The sequence below is a fragment of the Sturnus vulgaris genome, chromosome 8, assembly GCF_052056855.1.
Source record: "Sturnus vulgaris isolate bStuVul1 chromosome 8, bStuVul1.hap1, whole genome shotgun sequence".
Lineage (NCBI taxonomy): Eukaryota > Metazoa > Chordata > Aves > Passeriformes > Sturnidae > Sturnus > Sturnus vulgaris.
Window position 1 is genome coordinate 15756863 of NC_142250.1, and position 21562 is coordinate 15778424.

The 21562-nt window shown below is 37.6% G+C and overlaps 1 protein-coding gene across 27 annotated transcripts in view; it reads left to right on the forward strand.

The window, feature by feature from the left end:
- KCNMA1 (potassium calcium-activated channel subfamily M alpha 1) overlaps window positions 1-21562 on the forward strand; it is a 433224-nt gene that overhangs the window by 387498 nt on the left and 24164 nt on the right. For 14 of the 27 annotated variants that reach the window (XM_088168919.1, XM_088168936.1, XM_088168915.1 and 11 more), the window contains 2 exons: window positions 18535-18648; window positions 19372-19455. In XM_088168919.1, the coding sequence (XP_088025045.1) occupies window positions 18535-18648; window positions 19372-19455 (198 nt within the window). The remainder of the gene's footprint in view (window positions 1-18534; window positions 18649-19371; window positions 19456-21562) is intronic. The other 13 variants (XM_088168925.1, XM_088168927.1, XM_088168916.1 and 10 more) reach the window with 1 other exon arrangement.

Consider the following 21562-nt stretch of genomic DNA (forward strand, 5'->3'; position numbering starts at 1 on the left):
ACTAAACAGTGGTATCTTACATGAAAACCTGGTATATAATATAGGTTTACATTTCTGGAGAAAAATGAGTAATTTAATTGATAGGTTATTGAATAGACAAGGATCTTTCTAGTTTGTATCTGTGATTATTTCATTTCAACTTCAGGCAAAAGATGACCCTGGTACAAGAAGGGGGCCATAAAACCAGGATGCAAATTTATTTAACCATCAGATAAGCCATAATCATTGGCAAATGTTGAAGTACAGGGCTATATCTATAACTCCTGTGCTTTAAGTTGGTAGCAGGAAAAGAATCCACACATTTTGGGGTTTCATTCCCTTTTTCCTAGAGCTTCATCCTCATCACCTGCTTTAACACCAAAGTCACTCTCAGTCCTAGGCATATAGAGACCCATCAGTAGGCAGCAGTATCCATGCAAACATGCCCTTTCCATCCAGGGACATAGCTTTTAAATGGAACCCAGGTGCAATCCGAGAGGAAAGTTCTTGTAGAACTTTCTTGTGTTCCAGAAGGAACAGGTGGGTGGACACATGACGGAAACTTTGCCGAAAGGGAAAGCTCTATAGCAATAGGGCTAGCAATCCCATGGATTAAGTTAACTGCTGAAAAATCAGCTCTGAAGTAATCCAGTTTGCATCAACAGAGTTTTGTCATTACTAGTTCAAGATGAACTTAAAACACATACAGCCATTCTTATTCAGAAACGAAGACTTGATAATACCTCCTTATGATATTAAAATATCCCCAGGTTTTGAGCTGGTTAACAGTAATTATCTGGACCTTCCATAAGTAGTGCAGCAGCATTTTTGTCCTCTGGCTTGCCTGTCTTGGGTTGTAACTCATCCTGCCAGAATTGCATCTTATCCAAGCACAGTGCTCTGCCTCGACCTTCCACAGAAGAAAAATCCAACTCAAAGTTCCAAGGCACAGGAAAAAAATCATAATCTCGACCAGAGCTACAAATGACCTGGCATATCCAGAGGGGATGGCAGTAGACTAAGTTGTCAAATCTATGTTCATCATCAGCTGTCTGGAAACATACGACCAAATGCATGGCTACACAAAACTGTGTGTGGAAACAAGCTGTCTTCCTTAGGAAGAAAAGCTTACTAACAGTTCTGAAAGGATTTTCTGGTCTCCTTTACATAAAATGTGTATTTCTACTCAAAAAGAACAAGAGGGTCTTGCAAGTTAAACCTGTGCTGTTCAAAGTTCTCACGTTGAAGGTGTTCTCAGGGCTGTCTGCATTGATTGTCTCAAAGCTGACTGGGCAGCTCCCTAGGCTTGCTAGAGGTCAGGGCTGTGGACTCCAATGTCCTGAAAATAAGCTTTTGGAAATCATCAGGGCAGTTCATTGCCTTTGGGAGACCTAGAACCTAGATTCCAAGGACAGAAAGGCCAAAGTGTTTCCCACTGAAGCTGCAGCAAATTATTGTTTCATTAAGATATCTCAGATTTTGAAGTTCAAGATGCTATGAAGTGGGAGCTTGGCCCACCTCTTCACTCATTAATAAACTCAACCAAATGTTTTATTTATGACGAGGAAGGCCTGTGTTTATCTAGATTTCCTCTTACAGATCTTGACTGATTATCTTCCTAGAAAGATCTGTAAAGAGGTGTGTGTTTTTGTTGGAGAGAAAGGTCACCCTCAGGTACTGGGGATTGGTTTTCATTGCCCTTTCTGTTTCTCATTCTGCTTCCTCAAACAGAAATTGAGATTATTTCATCAAGAAGTATTTTGGAGAGCAGACCAGAGAATATTAGATCCATAGTTATAACATGTGCTCCTCAGTCATAACATTTTTTCCAAAGCACCCAGGAGGACTGAGTATGTGATGGGCTCTGCCCTGGCTGTTAAGCTGGGAGACCTCCAGTAATTTTCCTTTCCTTCATTTTGTTGACATTTCCATCCTTTCTTCTTCAAGTATCATCTATTGACTATTCCCATTTAGTTTTTCATGTTACTTTTTTTTTTTTTCTTAGAGTCCTACTTTGTGGGAATTTTACTTGTTATTTTATCCACCAGATGAACATGGCCCAACACAAAATATTTATCTTCAGTTGTAAGTAAAGCCGCTATTTGGCTTTCTTCCCAAAACCCAGAAAGACAATTATACCTAACTGTTTAGAGATTTATAAATACTGTACCAGAGTAGCCTCTGGGTAGTAACTTTAGATATCCAACTCAATAACTTTCTTTTATTGGATAGTGATTTAGAGCTTATTTTGAGTTCTATATAATAAGAGCAGTACATTTCATTAAAAAACACTTACTAAACAATAAAGAAAAGTGATCTTATAGCTCCAAGCAGGTCTAAAGTACAGAAAGGGGAGGCTGTATGGTAACATTTTGTCCATAGACATTCTAAGACAGATCACAGTACAGCAGTGTCGATGTATTTCAGCAAAGTAACAATTGCAGCTGTTTTCTGAATGACTTCAACTTACGAGAATTTTCCCTAGGAACACTATTTCAACACATGAGAGATCTTTTTAGGGCCTTCATTTACAGTTCTCATAATAGATCCTCCAACAAGAAAGAATAAAGAGAAAAGCGTGAAGATTGGATGAACTCCTGGGTAATACATTTCATACATCCTGGCAGGATTCTTCTGGGGAAAATCCTATAAAATCAAGTAAACATACTCAGAATTTTACACACTGACTTTCAAGTGTAACAGATTGCACAAGGTAAAATAGCCCTTTACAAGTTTAATTTCATTTGATTCAGTTCCTTCAAAAATCACTTATGACTTAATTGTCACCTTTTGTTGGAGCTATCCTAAACTTTGATTGAAAGGACAGAAACAGCAACAGAGATTCATAAGATTTATTTCATAATCTGATCATTCATTCTTATATCATTGCAAAGTTTTATGAACTTAGTCTCACAATTTGCTGCAAGAAATTTCTTATTAAAATGAATTTGAGATCTGCTTTCCATCGTGCTTGCAGATAATATATTCTTTTCCACCTCTACTGACCTATAAATCTTGATCTCTTTATGTCTGAAATGTTAACAAAAGGCAAAACTACCATATTATTGGGATTGAAAATGGAAGAAAACTCTTAAATAAGGGGAAAAAATATATATATACTGTCTGAAGTGCTTTGTTAGCAAAGATTTTCTGCCATTTTCGGAGATAACTGTATTTTAATGCCGTTAGAGAAAACTTATAAACTCAAAGCAATAGCTTTATTCCTGAAGGAGGGAGGGTTTAATGAATGTTGAATCTTATTTCTCTTATTTTATAGTCATAAGATTTAAAGTTAATATTTCAGAGTATATGTTTGGATAATCATAGATGAAGTTAATTTTTAGGCTTTTATGGAATTCGGTACTCTGTGGCAACTCCAGCACTGTTTCCTATGTTTAATTTGTTGTATTTCATGAAAACATAGGAGTAAAGAACCTTACTTTCAAATACAGAAAATCAAACTCTATTTAGCTGCACTAAATAATTGCAGAATTTAAGGAGCTACTTAACCTCCTTAGGAAAGCTTATAATAAATGTAGAATGTTAAATGTAGATGTAATATTAATAAATAAATGAATAGTGCTGGCAGAAAGTGAAAGACTTGGGGTAGTTTTAAAAGTGTCAAAGTGAGCTGTAACATTAGCTTTATTCTTTTCAACACTTAGATTCCTGTGTGTCTTTGTATATCAATGTCTTTTGGACTGCAGAATGCTTGTTATACTTTAAGCTACTTCATAATGACCTAATTCACACAGATGCTTTGAAAGATGTTCTCCAAGACAATATCAGTTCTATCAGTCACAATTTCAAAAATGGTTTTGTGCATTGACATCAGGGTTGTTGGTTTGCAGGATTGATAGTTTAGTGTAGGAGCTGACACCTGATTAAGGATGTTTTTGTACTGGGTTCTGAACGTTCCTTGTTTTTTTGTTAGCATCAGTTGTTGCAAAAAATTTAATAATCCAATTAACAAAATTTTCTGCTTAGTTGAGTGATTATTTTTTAGCTAACTGAATTTTAAAGTATTTCTTCTAGTTTGGTTTCATTAGCACTTTTCAAAACAAAGGCTGACCATCCTAAGTAATGAAGGTAATAATTGAAAAATGAGATGAGGGCCAGACATGTCTCATATCACTATTTACTCACAAAAAATAGCCCAATTTTTGAAGATCAGGTCACTGTGATAAATAACTCAGTATTACCTTTTTTCAACATGCACATAATTTCTTATCCTCCTGAACTAGATGGACCAGCTGATAGCTGTTATTTATTTTATGGTAGCACACTGGAGCTCTAGATGGAGTTAAGAGCTTGTTGTCATAGTCCTGATATATACAAGAATAAAATACGGCCTTTGCCCTGGCAAGTTTACAATCTGATGCCTTGCTTGTTCCAAAACTTATGTGCTCAGTGTTATACAGGTTAATAAATCTCTCTGACTTCAATGAAACTGTCCACCTGTGTAAAGTTAGATTATGTGCAGGTCTTTGCAAGATTTGGACTTAAATAAACTAAAGAGATTGGGTGGGAGAGAGGCTTTTCATTTAACTTTTTTCCTTTGCTGTAGAAACCAGCTCTGGTAGGACCTTGCTGGGCTTCCAGTTTTCAAATGAAACCCTTGAAAGGAAGGATCCCATGCAGCAACCTTCACAATTTTTGGTATCTTTCCTTGCACCTGGACACCAGTGTTGCCTGCTGGAATTACACATACAAAGTAGTTACCAACCTCTTTCAAACGTTTTCCTGGAATGAGAGAAAAACTATTAAGAAAAGAGGGTTTTCAATTCTGTTGCTTATAAATCACTAAAAATGTGTTGGATGAATGGCTGGAGAGACACATTCCTTTGACACAATTTCTCTGTATTTGAGATATGCTGTAAGGTCCTAGCCCAAATACCCTTAAGTTTTTCAACTGCTTCTTCCTTTTCTGCTATATCTTCTGCTTAAGCCAGAGAAAAATAATACAGGATGAAGGAGGTAGAAAATACAGTACATCAAATAGGCGATCTCACACTTAGGCTATATTTAAGCATCCCAAAACTGTTATAAATTTATGGTAACTCAACTTTATTATTATTTGCTGTTCAACATCTCGAAAGAAAACCCCCTATTATGAAGGTGTACTATTTTGTGCATTTCTGATGCTAAGGAATAAAAAAAAAAATGCACTCTTTTTATGAGCATTAATTATACACCAGGCAAGGAAGCAATTGCCTCTATGTTATGAAATATTAAATCAAAATGCTTCCTGTTCCCAGATGTCCCAGAGATAAATACAGCAGTATTTTGAAGCCCCACTTGGAGCTGTTTTCCCTGCAAATTTATAGTTTTGTCTCCATTTTCAGAAAACCCTGTTTTATGTGAAGTATAGCACTCTTGGTAGTTTTTAAGGAGCAAGCTCCTCTGGAGTTGCCTATGTAGGCAACAACTCTTATGTAGATTGCACACAAGGGATCTGAAGTTGAAAGGCTCCTTTAAGATGACAAATGGGTTGAAAGTGTTATTGTCTTTGATTGCATGCCTTACATCATCTGTATGTAGGAATAAGAGAGCTATACTTTATCTTTAGCCATTTTATAAATATTTAAGTCCTTAGAGTTGCCTAAAGATATTAAAGCATATTTTACAGTAGTTGGAATATAAATATTATATATAGCACAAGATACCAAAGTAGTTTAATGAATTCATAATTTTCTGTTCACTTTTATTGGAATGTGTTTTATGTTCCAAAACTTCCATTTAAAGAATAAGAGACCATTCTGCTCCCTGACAAGATGTGAGCCAATAGTGAATGTTATCAAGGTTCCCTTAAATAGTGATATGAGGCTGCAATTAGCAAGACAAAAGGGAACATGAGATTATAATGTACTGCACCAACCTCTGTGTTTTAACTTTTTTTAAAAGAGCGATTTTTAAGAAACCATATATAAGTCTTTAAGAAACTGTAAGGTGTTTTGCATCTCCCTCTGTGTATTTTCTAAAAGTTCTTAATTGCATAAGAAGACGCATATCTAGGTCCAATTATACTAAGGAAAATTTTTAAACTGAAAGTTAGAAGCTAATTTTCAAAAATAACCAACCATAAAAATCTTATGACATTAAATGTGTAAAAGGTCTGTGTTTTGTGGCTTTGAATACAAATGTATGTTGAAGTTATAATTCTAAATTTTTCAAATTCCTATCAAATATAAAAAATTCTTTTTAATATTTTACAGTTTAACTATTTCCCAGTAGGAATCCTTACTGGGTAATGCTTGCTAATTACCCACAACAAAAGTAGACACACAATGCTGGTAAATTACCTGACCCTTTGCATTTTAATGAGACAACAAGGATTTCATGAAGTGATGTTGTTTCAGTGGTTAATGGTGTCAGCAATGTTGTAATTGTAGGCTGAGGCACATTAGCTGCACAACCACATGTAGGAAGGGTTTCTCTCAACAGGCCCTTTGGAGAATAGAACAGGGTATTATCATTAAGCCTATGTCATTTGCATGCTGCTAATCACTTACTTTATTATCTTGTGTATCCATTGTCTTTCTTTAATTGCTCTTTAAATGAAAATTAAAAATAGTTCCAGTGCCCACGATACTTGTGATAGCATCTTGATTATGAAGATAACTTCAAGAAAATGGAACATATAGATAATATATTGCAGGAATACAAGATAGTTTGAAAGTAATGTACCACAGCAGGCAGCCTCATGAGCGTAATTCTGGTGTCTTTCTTTGCTTCACTACGTATTGTTTGCTTAATAAATGGTTATTTATATTCATAAAGGTGATGGGGTTTTTCCAGAGATCAGTGTCACTGGTTTTGCTTGGCTGTGGAAGACGATACAAAGTGTCAGTATCTAGCAGACTTCGCCAGTCTGAGAGCATTACAGGAGAAAGCAAGGTTTTTGTTCTTTCCAGTTAAATCCTAATCTGTGATCTCCAAAGCAGAAAAGCAAAATCTGTCACCTGCCAGTGATTTGCTGAACTTTGACAGCTTTAGATAAAATTTATAAAATTCTTGGCATTCTCTTTTCAAGATCGACTTGTTAATTTAAGTTTGCCTTTATTAAATATGAGACAGTCCAGATTTTCCATAATAGACATTTTTTAAAAGCTTGTTAGCTTCTGGTTATCCAGAACCTGCTAGTTCTTTCAGCATCTGCAGAATGGGATATTCAGGATGACTTGAGGCACAGCCTTTGTTGGAGAGTCAATGCTGCTGTGCTCCTAATGATGTATTTTTGCAGCTTTTCAACATCTGGACAAACCAGAGCTGAAAAAGTAAATTATTAATTTTGTAAATGGTATAGAAGGGATTTTTGTTGAAGAATGTTCTGAAGTAGTTCTTGTAATTTATTTCTATTCAACACACCCAAATAAGTTTATGGCTAATGGGAATTTTTGTAGTGGCTTATTTAGAGACAAGATTAAGATCTTATAAAATGTCTGTAATGTCACAGCAATGTGTGATCTTTTGCAAACGTTCCTTAGAACTTTGAAGTAGATCCTGTGGAAGTATAATGGAGATGCCACCTTTCATGCTGATTGGAAGTTTGGTTGCTTGCTTAAATTTTCTATTAAACTTTAATTGTCAATAGTCTAAATACTAATTTGGAAGCATGATTACTGGTTAGTAGTGAGAAAGAAAGTATCCCTACAGTGTTAACAGCATATATCTTTTCTGTAAATTGGACAGAGTTTTTTCTTAAATGCATAGACAGGCTTATAATATGATTGGATGGCTGTGCAGGGTTTCCTAAGTTCCTGCCAGTTTGCTTGTTCTGTGACTTAGTAATGCATCTCCAAGTGAGGGCAAAGACAGGAACCACTCCTCCAAAAAGAAAAAGTAGAGACTGCAATCAGGCAGTGTAGTGTGGGGCCTGAGAAAACGTCGGTTCTTTTTGGTTTGAGGACAGATTAATAGGACTAACAATCCTATAGTTACTTTCTTCAGTCATTAGCCACAAGTGTGAGCTTGCTCAAAAATAGTTTATGCTGTAAAGAAAATCAAATTCAGAACAAGTGCTTGGCCATTTTGTTTACCATATTCAGCAGTGTGTTTTAGAAACTGTATATATCTGTTGTAAATCCCCAATAATTTGCAAATTGTTTCTATTCTAACTTCTAATTAAATCTGCAGTTCTTTAATGACAATGTAAACTTACCTGTCTGGACATATTCTTCCATTTTCAGTGGAAGATTTAGACTGAATTATTTAGACAGAGTGCTTCTAAAAATTTAGACTGTGTCTAGATTTTTGTTTTATGGCAACTTGCTCACCGTGCCACATGTAAATCCCTTTGCAATTTATCTGCAGATTTATATTTTAGATTAGCCCAAATTCACCACTTCTTAAACTATTCTCCGAATACTATCAAATAATAATAAATAGACCAAAGATTCTCAGAAATATTCAAAATCCCTAATTGAAAGGAAAGTCATTTCCACTGATATTGGTACTAATGAAATTAAAACAAGGAGGAGACAATTTCATTTTTTATCAACCCATTTAACTCTCTACTAACCAATATTGGATAGGAAAATTAATGTGTTAAGTGTTTGTAGAGATTAAAGTGGTATTTAAATGCATGGATGATAATAAGTAGTCAATACTGAAAACCAAAAAAACCACAGCAAAACAAACCAAAACCAACAAAACCACAAAATAACTGCTGGAAGTTTTTAGGATGTCTGTACTGTGACTGGATACTGTAGTATAAATTTTATTATGGCCATTTCATTTTCACTATTTAAAGAATACCACATCACATTTTACTGTTATCACTGTCTTTAACAGCTTGTTTGCTAGTGTAATGGGTTTTGGATCCCATATAAATTAAATAAATAAGGAGCTGGTGTAGAGACGCTTGTGCTGATACTTCTTTAACTATAAAAAGACATTTGAGCTGTCAGAGGTAAGCAAAACTCTTATAGATTTTAGAAAAAACTCCGATAAAATAATGAGTCATTCTGTCATGCTAAGGAATTAATTTTATTTTTAAGAGTGATGTTTGTAGGAGGGGAAAGACAGCGAGCCAAAACAGTGCAGACTTCACAATGGAATATTAGTTTTAAGAGCAGACTTTACTTCATTGTTTTTCTGAGTGCCTTTTCTTTTTTCTTGGTATATTTGAGTAAATACCTCTTTATTTACACTGCTGACTGTACGCTTTGGATATGGCCATCAGAGGCATGAGTTGCTCTCTGAATTCTTGGTTCTGATAGGAGCAGGGGTTCCCACACTTCACAGATTGGGTGAACCCAGTGATACCAGTGGTATCACTGCTGATCTTCAGGCAGTTTTGCTGACACAACCTTAGGTATTATCAGTAGCTAAGATACTGCTACTGGTATATCATTCAAAAATACTTAATTAGAGAGCTACTTCAGATTCCTCCTGATTCCACAACTGCACGGTTTGTATTCGAGTTTTTTAAATGGTGGGGGGGAAAAAAAGGCAGTAGAAAGAAAAGGTTGTGTGATTTATTGTACTTTCCAAGGGAAAGTTGGTTAAGTTAGTGTTATATGGACTGGTATAGTTAAAATCAGCCTGATACTCATTTTCACACAAGATATGTACAAAGATGTCTTTAACAGAGATGCTACTCTGAAGCTGTGTGCTACGAAAGGCAGTATTTGAATGACAAAGAGCATGACTGGGTTGGGGTTTTTTTCCTATTTATAGTGTTCAATTTGGAATCCCGGTAAAAAGTTTTGGCTTGCAAAAAACCTTTGTAGTGGCACGCTGAAAGCTTGAGTGCCAGAATTAAATTCCACGTTAAATCCTCTTTTAAAGAAAATATATTCACACCTGAATTCACACAGGATCCATATTCCTTCACTATGAGCATTTAATAAAGCCCTGAAATTTTTAAAATACCTCTATTTTTTTTTTTTTAATCACTTGCCTAATGGCACTTGACTGTGTGCATAAGACAACCTGTCCACTAAAAGCTTCTCTAGGATTGGGTAAAATCTGGTAGAACAGGACATGTGCACAATGTGCTCTCTAGTCAGCAGGCTTTGAGGAGTTGCATTTTACAATATGGAGTAATATAGGAGAGGAGCTTTTGTATACTTGCAAATAGATTAGACTGCAGGAAATGTGCAGGAGGGCTATGAAGCATACCTGCCAGATAAATTAGAGGTGGTCTTGATCTGAATCCAACCTGTCTCAAAGCTCAGCTCTGGGAATTTAGTTCAGATTTCTTTGATAAAATGAGGCTTTCGCCTTAACAGTTTAATCGTTGATCCCCAAGACAGCCTTGAATGTGGGATTTTAGTTTTGACCCAGCCTGTAGAGAAATTAATGACATTTTACCATAGGTTTCCAGCTCAGTTCCAGCTTGAGTAATTTGCAAGTCTGCTGGCACTATTTAGCCCACACAGACCATGAAGTCGACCGTAAGTAAGTCCAAGTTGATGGAAAAACAATATTGCTAGAACAGAGTGACAGATGTTGATTATCATAAAATGTCTGTTTAAGCATTTTGTATATATCCATTTCCTCACTGCAAACACCTGAATTTTTTGTAGAAGTTACAAAGTAATTGTACTTAAAGATGTGGACTTGTCTGCTAAAGAAATTGTCAGAATACATATTCCAAGAAATGACTGCTGTCGTTATTACTGTTGCTGCTCAGGGGAGCTATTCAGATGCCTCATTTATTGGAGCTTAATAGATTAAAAATCCAAATTGAGTCTCATGATATAAACCTAATCAAATTCTAATCTGCATAATTTTCCCATAAGCAGCAATGGGAAATTTGTTTAATTTATGTTTCAGTAGTTGCCAATCAGATGTTGGACAACACTGCTACTTTTATTTTTCAAGTATTTTAATTGATTACTTACTATGATATCTGGCTTTGCTCTTCTTTTTACAGCAAGGAAAAATTTACTTTTTTTGATATAATGATATAATGTAGAGGCTTATCTAACATGCCAATATATCATTTTTAGTGGTGAGTTTTGCATTTTGTTTCCAGTTATTGAATACCTGTCTCTCTAAACTGTGTAATATAACTTAATTTATTTGATAATTTTTATTCAGCATATTTATTTTTGCCTGAGGTCTAAATATGCATGGTTGATTAATGATTAAACTGAAAGGAGTTTGGCATTTGTTATGTACTAAATAATTTTAGCTGCAAACTTGTGCTACAGCTAGATGCTACCAACTTTGTGCCCTAGAAGCGCCTAGTAGAAAACTATTAAATGGTAAATGGAGAGAAGGAACAATTAAAAAATGAAGTTTGTAAAGAAAGTAGCTAAAAAAGGGAAATTTAATTTTGTTTACTGTACAGAGAAATGGAGTTTCCATTCAGGCAGACTTGAGGGAAGTGCTACAGATAGTAACTATGTATTATCCTACTTAAAGTGAGAAAAATAGCAAGAAGTGAACATTAAGGCTGTACTCTGCAAAGCATTAGTAAAGAAAGGCCATTTGTTTTGGTAGTTTTGGGTTGTAAGCCTGTGGTGAACCTTGGCAGAGTTAGAGTTTGGATAATTACCACATAAGATTTTGTGAAGGGAAAAAATTCCTTCAAAGCCAACAACAAAAAACCTAGGCAGTTTCAGGTGGACTTCATTTTTTGGGGTATGTATGATAGTGAAACTCAAAATGGCACTTAAACTGGGAAAAGAATTATATAAGTGCCTGTGAACAAACCCCTCTCATGATTCTGCCCTAGGCTTAAAATATTACGCTTTTGTAATATATTATGTTGTTTACAATTGAAATGGAATCAATGTGGTGTGATTCAATGCTAGACCTCAAGATGATGAAACTCCAATCCTTCTCTTGATATTTGTTTTTACAGCTTAATCCTACCTTGTTAGAGCAGCCCAAGAACCAGCAGACCTATAAATCATTTACACTTTCAGCACATGGGGCCACTAACTCATCCAGGAATGGATCTCACACTTTGAGGAGCGGAAACTAGCATTGATCCCACTGCCCTGTGCTTCCATTAGAGCTTTAATTTGGACATTTTCGCTGTAGGTTTCTGTAATTCAGCAGAAAGGGAATGAAGGGACATTAGAGAAGAGCACTTTCCTGGCAGGAAGGTGGCAGCTGCTTCTCTGTGACATTGTCTCTCGGAGTTCAAAGCTCCAGGTGTTGTTCCAGTCCCAAAGCATTGGAGGGTTGCTAAAGTTGAGAAAGACATCCTTCTTCAGCATCCACTCTCTGCAGGTTACCTTGGCCTATGTTTGGGCCTCGAGCATCTCTGAAGGTGCCCTCTCTCTCTCTGAGAGAAGTGGGAGCTGATGCAGTCACATCTGGTCTCCCACATTCCTCTCCTTTTCCAGATCTTTAGTGATAATCTCCAAGACATTATTAGATCTTCAGCACAAATCGCAGTAAAAGTTAGAACTGAAGCCAGAATTTAGGATTTCCAGGTTTTCAGGCCAAACTACAGCTCTCTGTCTCAGACCCCATGGGACACTGCAGCTAGAATTGTTTCTAAATTGAATGGCTGTAACAGATTCCCATGAATGTCAGCAGCTCTTTAGCTGCATGACTGCTGCTGAACTTTCCAGGTATACCCAAGGGCTCTACTTTGGAGAATAACAGGTATAGTCTATCATTCAATTGAATTCACAGGAATATTAATGACATTGTCAGCAAACAGTAGCAAAGGGATACAACTGTGAGGTCCTTTTTGAGAATTATTTCTTTCTGGCTGGCTCTGCTTAATGAAAATACTTGTCCCATATTTCTGCATGATAACTTGTCGAGGGTGTGTTTGGCAGTTCACCACTTATGTGTTATTCATATATGCTCAAAATATTATTGTTGTCTCATATTCCTTAGGTGAACCACAGGTAGCTGAATGTATATATGCTTTTTAAATTATATTTGAAGACTTTAGTGCATGTATCACCCAGTGAATGCCATGACATCTTTCCCTAAAATAGCATTATTTAAAGGGCACTATCATTTTACAAGGTGCTTTAATAACAAGGCCAGGACCTTTAGGTCTGCCAAGTGGATTTTCAGTTTGGGATAGTGCCTTCTGCCTGCACTGAGTTACAGTTTATTAAAATGTATATCTTTGAAAAGGAAGGGAGGCAAAGAATAAGAGAACAGAGAATAAGAGGAAGAGAATCATAAAGGATCCATTATGGTCCTTAAGAACAGAAGATATCTTATAAATGTAGCATAAAAATGCATTTTTGAGAATATGCCCATCTGGGTCTTGGTGAAGTCAGTGGAACAGAAGCAGTGCACATCCACAAGACAAATTTCCTTCTACACCAAAACCCTAGTGAACCTTTATTGGTCCCCTCAGTAAACTTTAAGAATATATTTACTGCTATGAAAAGGAAACTTCCCTGCATTTTGTGGGACATTACTCAGTCAAGTGACCTGCAAAGAAACAAAAATTAGTTGTTTATGGCCAGCACCATCAGCAGATCATTTGGCTGTGAGGCCAGTTGCTCACACATTAGCAGAGCAATATTGGTGGTGCTTTCAGTGGAAATAAGGCATGTTTAGCCATGCCAGCATTCCTTAATTTTGAGCCTCTTTTCAGTGCCACTGAAAAGATCTGGATCTCAGAACACCTGCCCATACTGCAGAGACACAGTCAGTGCCTCTCTGGGAGCACCACAGCTCAGCCTGGTTCAAGAGGCACAGAGCTCACGAGCCCAGTGCTGCTCATTCCTTTGGAGGTGGTATTTTGTAAGGGACTCTGAGGTTTTATAGCCACCTGGCCATGCTGAGCTCGGAGCAGGGGACCAACTGCATCCCCTGGTAAAAAGAGCTTGTCTCCTGTTAGGGAGGAAGTTTCCCCTGTGCTCTCTCTCCACAAAGATGAGAACATCTTTAAGACTTAGATTTTTGTCTCGAATGCAATTGATTGTTTTTCACCTACTTCTGTGAGCAATAGTATCTTAGAGGGAGCTCGGAAATACTCTTTGCTCAGAATCAAGACATTGAACCATCAGCTTTTTGCAGAGAAGTGCAAGAGGCTCAAACTCCTTCAGAGCAGGTAGCTGAGTTAGGGCATGGGAGTCCCTGCCTCTCAGGGAGGGAGGGAGGCTGCTGCCAGGAGAGAAGCAGTGACTGCTGACTGCCAGGACTCCCTGATTTAGAGCATGTCAGGAGCCCAAAACCTGTGTTCATCTCAGAGCCATGATATTCTTAATCCCCTGCTTGGCAGTATCTTGTTTCAGAGACTGACAGGGGTAGGCTGCCTCCTACTGAAGCTTCCTCATTTTGATAAAGGAGACCTTACTGCTCTCTCCAGCTACCTGCAAGGAGGTTGTAGTGAGCTGGGTGTACTAGGGCTCTTCTCCCTGGTAACAAGTGAAAGAAGAAAAGGAAATGGCCTCAGGATGTGCCAGGGGAGGTTTGGATTGGATATTAGCGAAAATTTCTTCACTATAAGGGTTGTCAAGCATTGCAACAGGCTGTCCAGGGAAGTGTTGCAGTCACCATCCCTGGAGGTATTTAGGAGACATTTAGATGTGACACTTAGTGACATGGTTTAGTGGTGGACGTGGTAGTGCTGGGTTAGTGGTTGCACTTGGTGATTTTAAAGGTCACTTCAAACCTAAATGATTCTATAGCTCTACATTGTAGTGGTTATCACCATAGCCAATGGTGGGTTGACTGTGACTGGCAACTAAATCCCACAGTGAGAAAAATGCTCATGGCCTGAGGTAAAGCCAGTTTAATGAGTGAGGAAAACAAAAACAAGCCACAAAAAAAGCAAAATTCAAGTGATACAAAGTCAACCACTCACCCAGTACAACAGTTTAGTACCAGATGCAGTGACTGCTGGAACTGATATGATTTTGCTTTACCTCCTAATTGCTGGCAAAGAGAATTCCCTTCTCCAGAAGTCCCCCCACTGTCCCTGCATTTCCTTCCACAGGCACTGTGCTCAGGCTTGCACAGGCATGTGAGTTTTACTGTAGAGGTTGCTCCTGTTAAGCAGTTGTAGCCAGAGCTCCCTCAGTTGTTTGTAGAACAAGGAGATGCTGTGTTTGTAAGATCACAACTATCAGCCCTGTTTTACGATTTTTATGAGCATTAATGGAACAAGGTTTGGGGACTGAAGGAGAAAATGGAATATGAAAAGGAAAATGAAAAGAGGCTGTGAGGAGAGCATGTCATTTCTAAATGAATGCTCTGTGCAGAGGAATTGAATCTTTTCACAGCTGAAAATGGATCTTAAATCTGATGCCTTAGCTTGTTTCAGCTTCTGTAATGAAATAGAGTTTTCCTAATACCCTGTGACCTGAATTTCTCCCTGCTTTATGAGTGCTATTCCTTGACGTACAAACCTGTATTTTCTCAAGTCAGCATTTGATGATGGATGTCAAAATACAGGTCATGTATTATGCATATAGCATTACCGATTTAAGGTGTTTACTTGTCAAGTTGAAGAAATTCAAAAATGTCACATTCACTGAATCTGCACAGCTGTCACTTGTAGTTTTTCATGCCTTTAAATGAAAGTTCTGATAAAGCAGGTTAGTTTCCTGCACTTTTTTTTTTTGTTTTGTTTTCTCTTCTGGAGGAAAAAAATAGACAGCCTGTGTATGGAAATTAGTTTGTGACTTGGGAGCAGGAATGTGTCTTGAAGGCATTCGATGGCTTGTGACTCCAAGTATAAGCACACAAAATCTCCAAATGCACCAGTTTTCCTTTTCCTGAAAATACTCAAAGTTTTTTATATTTCTTAAAAGTAAATTTCTAGAAGTGTCTGAATTAAGTACAAGCAAGGAAATTAAATTATCAGATACTTCTCACGTCTTTTAAGACAGTAGGATGAAAAATATTAAGGCATGAGTCTATTTTTTATTCAAGGAGAAAACACAATCCCTTTAACATGCTTCCTGCATTTCAGACTGAATGCACTATGTGTGCAGTGTGCAATTACAGAGCTTCTGACAGTCTGTGTCTAACAAAAATGCCACATTTACTTCAATCTTCTGACACCATCCCAGGAAGACAAATATTCTAAGGGTTAGAGAGGTGGCTACAAATGGCCTTCGATGGAGAGTGTGCCTGTCTCTGTGTGTGTGCACACTGCAGTGAAGGGGAGGCAAGAAGAGCTTGCACATTTACATGAGTTATACTACCTTACTTCAGTTTGCTTTTAACTGGTAGGGAAATGCTGCTGTGCTCCTACCACCTGAAGGGCCTAATTCAATAGGAGGTGGTTTGGGTGGTGCATCCTGAGATGGGGGGAGAAAGGCTTCAGGAAAAAAGGGAGAAACAGAGCCTCTAGGGATACTCCCAGCAGTGCAATTCCTGGAGTGCATGAGAACAAGATTAGTTTTATTTACTCTTAGGTAAGTGAGCATGAAAAGTCTTCCTGTTGCCAGTTCTGCTTCTAATTCAGCAGGGGACCCAACTGGGCCTGCCACCTTTACTGCTCAATGAGCCTGCAGCTGCCTGGGCTTTTCTCATGGGACAAAGGTTGTATCTTGCATCTCCTAAAGAACGCATTGCATTACAGAATACAAGACTTAAAACACTGGATCCTGCTGCAGGAGGAGGTGTCACACTCACACCCACCTATCCTCACATAGCATTTCCTCCCCGTGGAGTCCCACTTTAATGTTTCTGTTGTTGTGAGTGTGTCAGTGTTACCTGTGACTTATGAGGTGGTGACTGAAGGACCTCTGTCAGACTCAGCTGGTGAGCCTGAGGAGTCTCAGGCTCTGCCATGAAGAGGTAAACATTCAAAGTGCCAAAACAGCTCTCAGTCATAGTGCCAGGTACGAGGAAACATCTGCAAACCCAAACTGGCTGGGACTGCGACTCTGTGTCACCCAGCTGGTGTTGTTGAGTTCAGCACTACAGGTGGTAGTGCATGACTGACCATTAACATTTCCCATTGCCTCTAAGAAATATGCTTTCTAAAGATTTTCTGTCCTCTGGTAATATTATATAGAAATGCTTTAATGACTTAGCTTTCTCTATGAAAATGCTTTTGGCTTGCAAGCCTGTTGAAGATACATCTATTTCTTTTCTCCTGAGGAATTTCTTTGCAGACTTTTCACTCCCTTTTTAAACTGTTCTGTCTGTACAATCACTCTGTTGCATCTAGTTTTCTTGTGATAGTCACAGTGAAATTCATACCAGAACCTTCTGCAGAGCTAAGAAAGTCTCTTCCCAGTGATTCTAGTTTTATTGCCTGTATATTGTCTATGTGATACAGACAAAACATAGGGATAGATGAATGGAAAATAAAATTAAATCAAGAAGCCCAGATCTAGTGGTCCTTGTAGTTTAGGGGTTGGTTAAGAGTGATGTAATTGTCACTGGAAGAGAACTGTAAGTCCTTAAGACAATATAAAACCAGTATGATATGTTAATAACTAAAATTCAGTTTAGAGATTTCCTGATTTGTAAATTACTCCCCAAAATGAAGAAGGGTAAGGTAGATATCATACCATCTTCCTCTGACTTCAGTAACAGGTGAATGTATCAATGAATTTAATGGAGTGAAACAGTTTCCACACTGTAGGAAGGTAGTGAATTTAAGTCAGGAATTAATTTGGCTGTGATTAGTTGAGAATAAGTATATGGAGAATTCAGAACTAGTGACAAAGGACCAAAAGTCTGTCCCTGGATGTCAGGTGTGAAGTCAAAGAACTTGGAATAATATGGAAAAAAAAAAAGTCTTCTTTTTCTTTTTTTTTTTTAAAGTGTGGTTTACAGTAAGCTTAGTTTAATTTTATTCCTAGCAGACAAATATTTGTCTAAAAATGCTGCCTTGATAATGGTCTACATGAAACTATAAAGTTAATTTCTAGCTTAACCATCACTTCTGCAATGACATTAAATGAGCTTTCCTATGTTTTATATAGCTTTACTGGGCAAGTGAGATGGATTGCATTAGCCTCAGTGGTGAATTTCCAGTCCTGCTATTGCATGGGCTTTAGTATAACTACCTATTTTTTAGTACTTAAAATCAAGCTCCAAAGGGTTTTGCCTGGGTATTTATTGTTTAAAGGAAAAAAAATACAAAAAACGCTCAATGTCAAGAACTCCATTTCAAACTGTAGAGAATCTGGTTGAAAACAGTGTTTTTTTAAAGGTGAGTGTTACTGGTCTCCAGATTTTTTTGTGAGTGCCTTCCGACATGTTTCTTCTCCCACCTTTGTTTCCTTCAAATTGTTACTCTTTCCAGTTCTTTTCAAACAATCCTCTCAAATACCATTTGAAAACCTGTGTCATCCTCTCTTTTTTGTCTTTTAGAATGGACCCGTGCATCCCAGTATTCCTACAATCGTAATCTTCATAGAAATGCATATCAAAAATGATACATATGAAAATTACAAAAAGCCTACCATGTCTGTGTGGTAATGCTCTTGGAAAACAGTTAGATAATCTTAAATCTTGATTTCTGATCAAACCCAAAATTGGCTAATGGAAGCAGTTTGTTCCTCATGGTTGTACTACCACTTACAAACAGTACTCTTATTGCTGTTAAAGGAAGGGTGTTTGCTTGGGGATTTTTTTTTTTTGGTGCAGTTTGTCCTCTGCAAACTTTCTCTGTTTTCTCTCTTCTTTTATTTCTTTTCCTCTTAGGCTTTACACCCCCTGGGATGGATAGGACATCTCCAGACAACAGTCCAGTCCATGGCCTTTTACGTCAGCCCTCCATCACAACAGGAGCCAACATCCCTATTATAACAGAGCTAGGTAAGGAAAGCTAACGTTTATCCTTCCATGTACATTTCCATGTCTTTTTCCCACTTTCCTTGTTTTACAGATACAGAAAAATTACCCATACTGTATCTTACACTGTTATGTTTTCTCTTTTGATAACTGTTTTGAATTACTCTCTCTGAAGAAAGTTTAGTAACAGTTGGTTCACTTTATTTGAATAACTGAAATATATTTCCCTCCTTTGGGTTTTCTCCATTTTCTTAAATAAATATTCTATCAGACAAGACTTTTTTATTCTATCAGACAAGGCTTTTTGCATAGTGTAACAAACAAGCAGGGGTCTTTGGGCTAAAGTTAGAAAAGGAAAAAGGCCAGAGTAAGTATAAGCAGATATTTCCTGTGCATTTAATCAATTGTAAGAGGCCATTTGTTTATTTCTTCATGGTCCAAAACTGTTTAATCATGTGTAACCAAACTCTGTGTAATAGTATGAGATATTTCACTCCTGAGAATATGATGATGGTAGGTAACTAGACTCTGATTTCCACTCTAGCTGTGGGTATTTATGTTGTCAAGTGGTGTGATGTGAAGTGCAGAAGCTGTTCTGTTTTTTTCATGGCAAATACAAACTTGATTTGTGGTCCTTTGTCCTTCTGTTTTCTTTTTCAGTTTTATTTTTTAGAGCCTTACCTGTCTTTTCCCTTACTTTATTCTCTTTCTGTACTTTCTTTCCCCCCTAAATACTTTACTTACTAGCTAAGCCTGGCAAACTTCTGCCTTTGGTTTCAATCAGTCAGGAAAAAAACAGTGGAACCCACATTCTAATGATAACTGAACTGGGTAAGAAGTGCCTTTTTCCTTCACATCACTGTCTTATTTTCTGTTGTTGTTGTCATCAGCTTTTCCTTTTTTTATCTGGCTGTATCAGAGGGGCTACCCTCATGGCACTGCTTTGAATGTGTTTTATTTGTGGTTCTGGTTGAAATTGACTGTCTTGTTCTGGTCTTTCTTAATGATTTTTTTTTTTTTTCACGCAGCATCAGTAACCCTTTGATCACACTCGTCTGACCTGCCGGCTGTTTTCATAGCACCTCCTCACCAATTCATTTTCTTTGGCCTGAGTCCCCACCTCCCTGGCCCTCACTCTCCTACACCAATTTTTCTCTCCTTTTCTCTCTTCTTTCTCTTTCTTTTTTGTTGCTTCAGCCTGTTGTCAATTTGGTGGACATGCCTTAGCAGCTTTTCACAGGAAGTCCAAGAAGAAGTAAAAGATACCAGAAAAAAACCCCAAGCATCACACTTTCCCTCAAGCTATTTTCTTGTTTATTTTGTAGAGTAGGCTTTTTCTCAGAAGGTCAGGTTTTGAAGCTGTAGAGAAGCAGCCAAGCTTCTGCATGGTTCCCTCTCAACACAGAGTGCTCTCACCAGCCTTTGGAGCAGCGTTGGATGAGCTTTTCCCTATGGCACAGCACCACCCGTTCAAACTCAGCTCTCCTGGCCCACAAACCCCTGTGTGCTAACTTTCATCAGGAAGATAAAGATACTGAGGATAAACACACACCTGCAGAATTCACAATAGATTTGTAGTAGCTCAGGAGCTGACCCCATGCACGGCTAGCACGGTGTCTAAGTTAGGTGTTAGTCTGCCTGATGGAAGTGGAAAAATAATGCTACTGTCAATAGTGCCTACTCTCAGCTAGAAATTAAGCTGGAGGTACAAGCTTTTCAAAAAGTACATTTCGAAATGATACAGCATTCTTTCAAATACTATATTGCTTAAGAATCTGGAGATCAGGTCAATAGGTATTGTACTAAAGAAAGAAGATTTGTGGATCCTGGTGTTTTCTTGGATGGAAGTCTTCTGGTTCCCAGGCTAGAACATTTCTCTTATTACAGTACTAAGGTGTTATGTTTTAACAATTGCATCAGGGAGTGCAAAGGCAAGAATTTTCATTTCTGTCCTCATCTCACTTAGACAGCTATCATGAGGCTTTATCTGCAGTAATTCATGTTTTGTAAGCTAAACATAGCAAGCACAGTATTAGTATAGAGAGTTCAGAAAAGGAGTGGATGTACAAGCAAACTATATGGGAAGGATTGAAACTGTATGAGAAGGAAGATCAGAATAGCAGGCAGAAGAGTTTCTGACTTAAGAAGTCCAGAGCTGAAATCTGATCAAGTTAAGCAGTTCTCATGTTATTTTCAAAGTTTGCTGGGTTGGCTCAGGAGATGTATTCACGTGGGGAATAGGGATATAGTCAGTGTGTGCAGATTCAAATGCTCAAAAAGTTTTTCATTTCCCTTTCTTGCATGGGAACTGAAATTAATTTGTCATTTAGTAAGTTGAAGGGTATTTCAGTGGCATAGCTAAGCAGTCTGTGCTTTCATGCCTGAGGGAGACTAATATGGAAATGAAATATTTCATGAAATATGATCCACTTGATACACTGATCTCAAGGAAACAACTATTTTTAGTTGGAATGAGTTGGAGGCAGAGAGCTTAACTGTGACAATGAAATGCCAGACAAAGTCAAAATGACAAATACTACTTTATTTGGGCTTTTCTCTAAAACAGCCTGATGTAGATTCTTTTTCACACTGGCTAATGTAGAATTCGTGGCTGAGAAAGTGAAGTTATAGAGACAAATATTTGAACAAAAGGCAGTGCTGCAAGAGAATAACTGCTCATTCATTCAGATGGATGCATGTTAAAGGGACAGTTTATCCTCTTTTGAGCCGTAAGTGCATTAACACCACTCCAGTAAGAATCACAGCAGCACATCTAACAGATGCCTGTGGGCTATATCAGAGTTTTATTGACAGCCTTTATTTTACAACGGGGTTCTACCTTTGTATCTTGTGATAAGAGTTCACTGTGCATGCATACAGCCTCAGCCACTGTACCCCACCAACATACCCACATTGTCTCAGTATACAAGAGCATCAT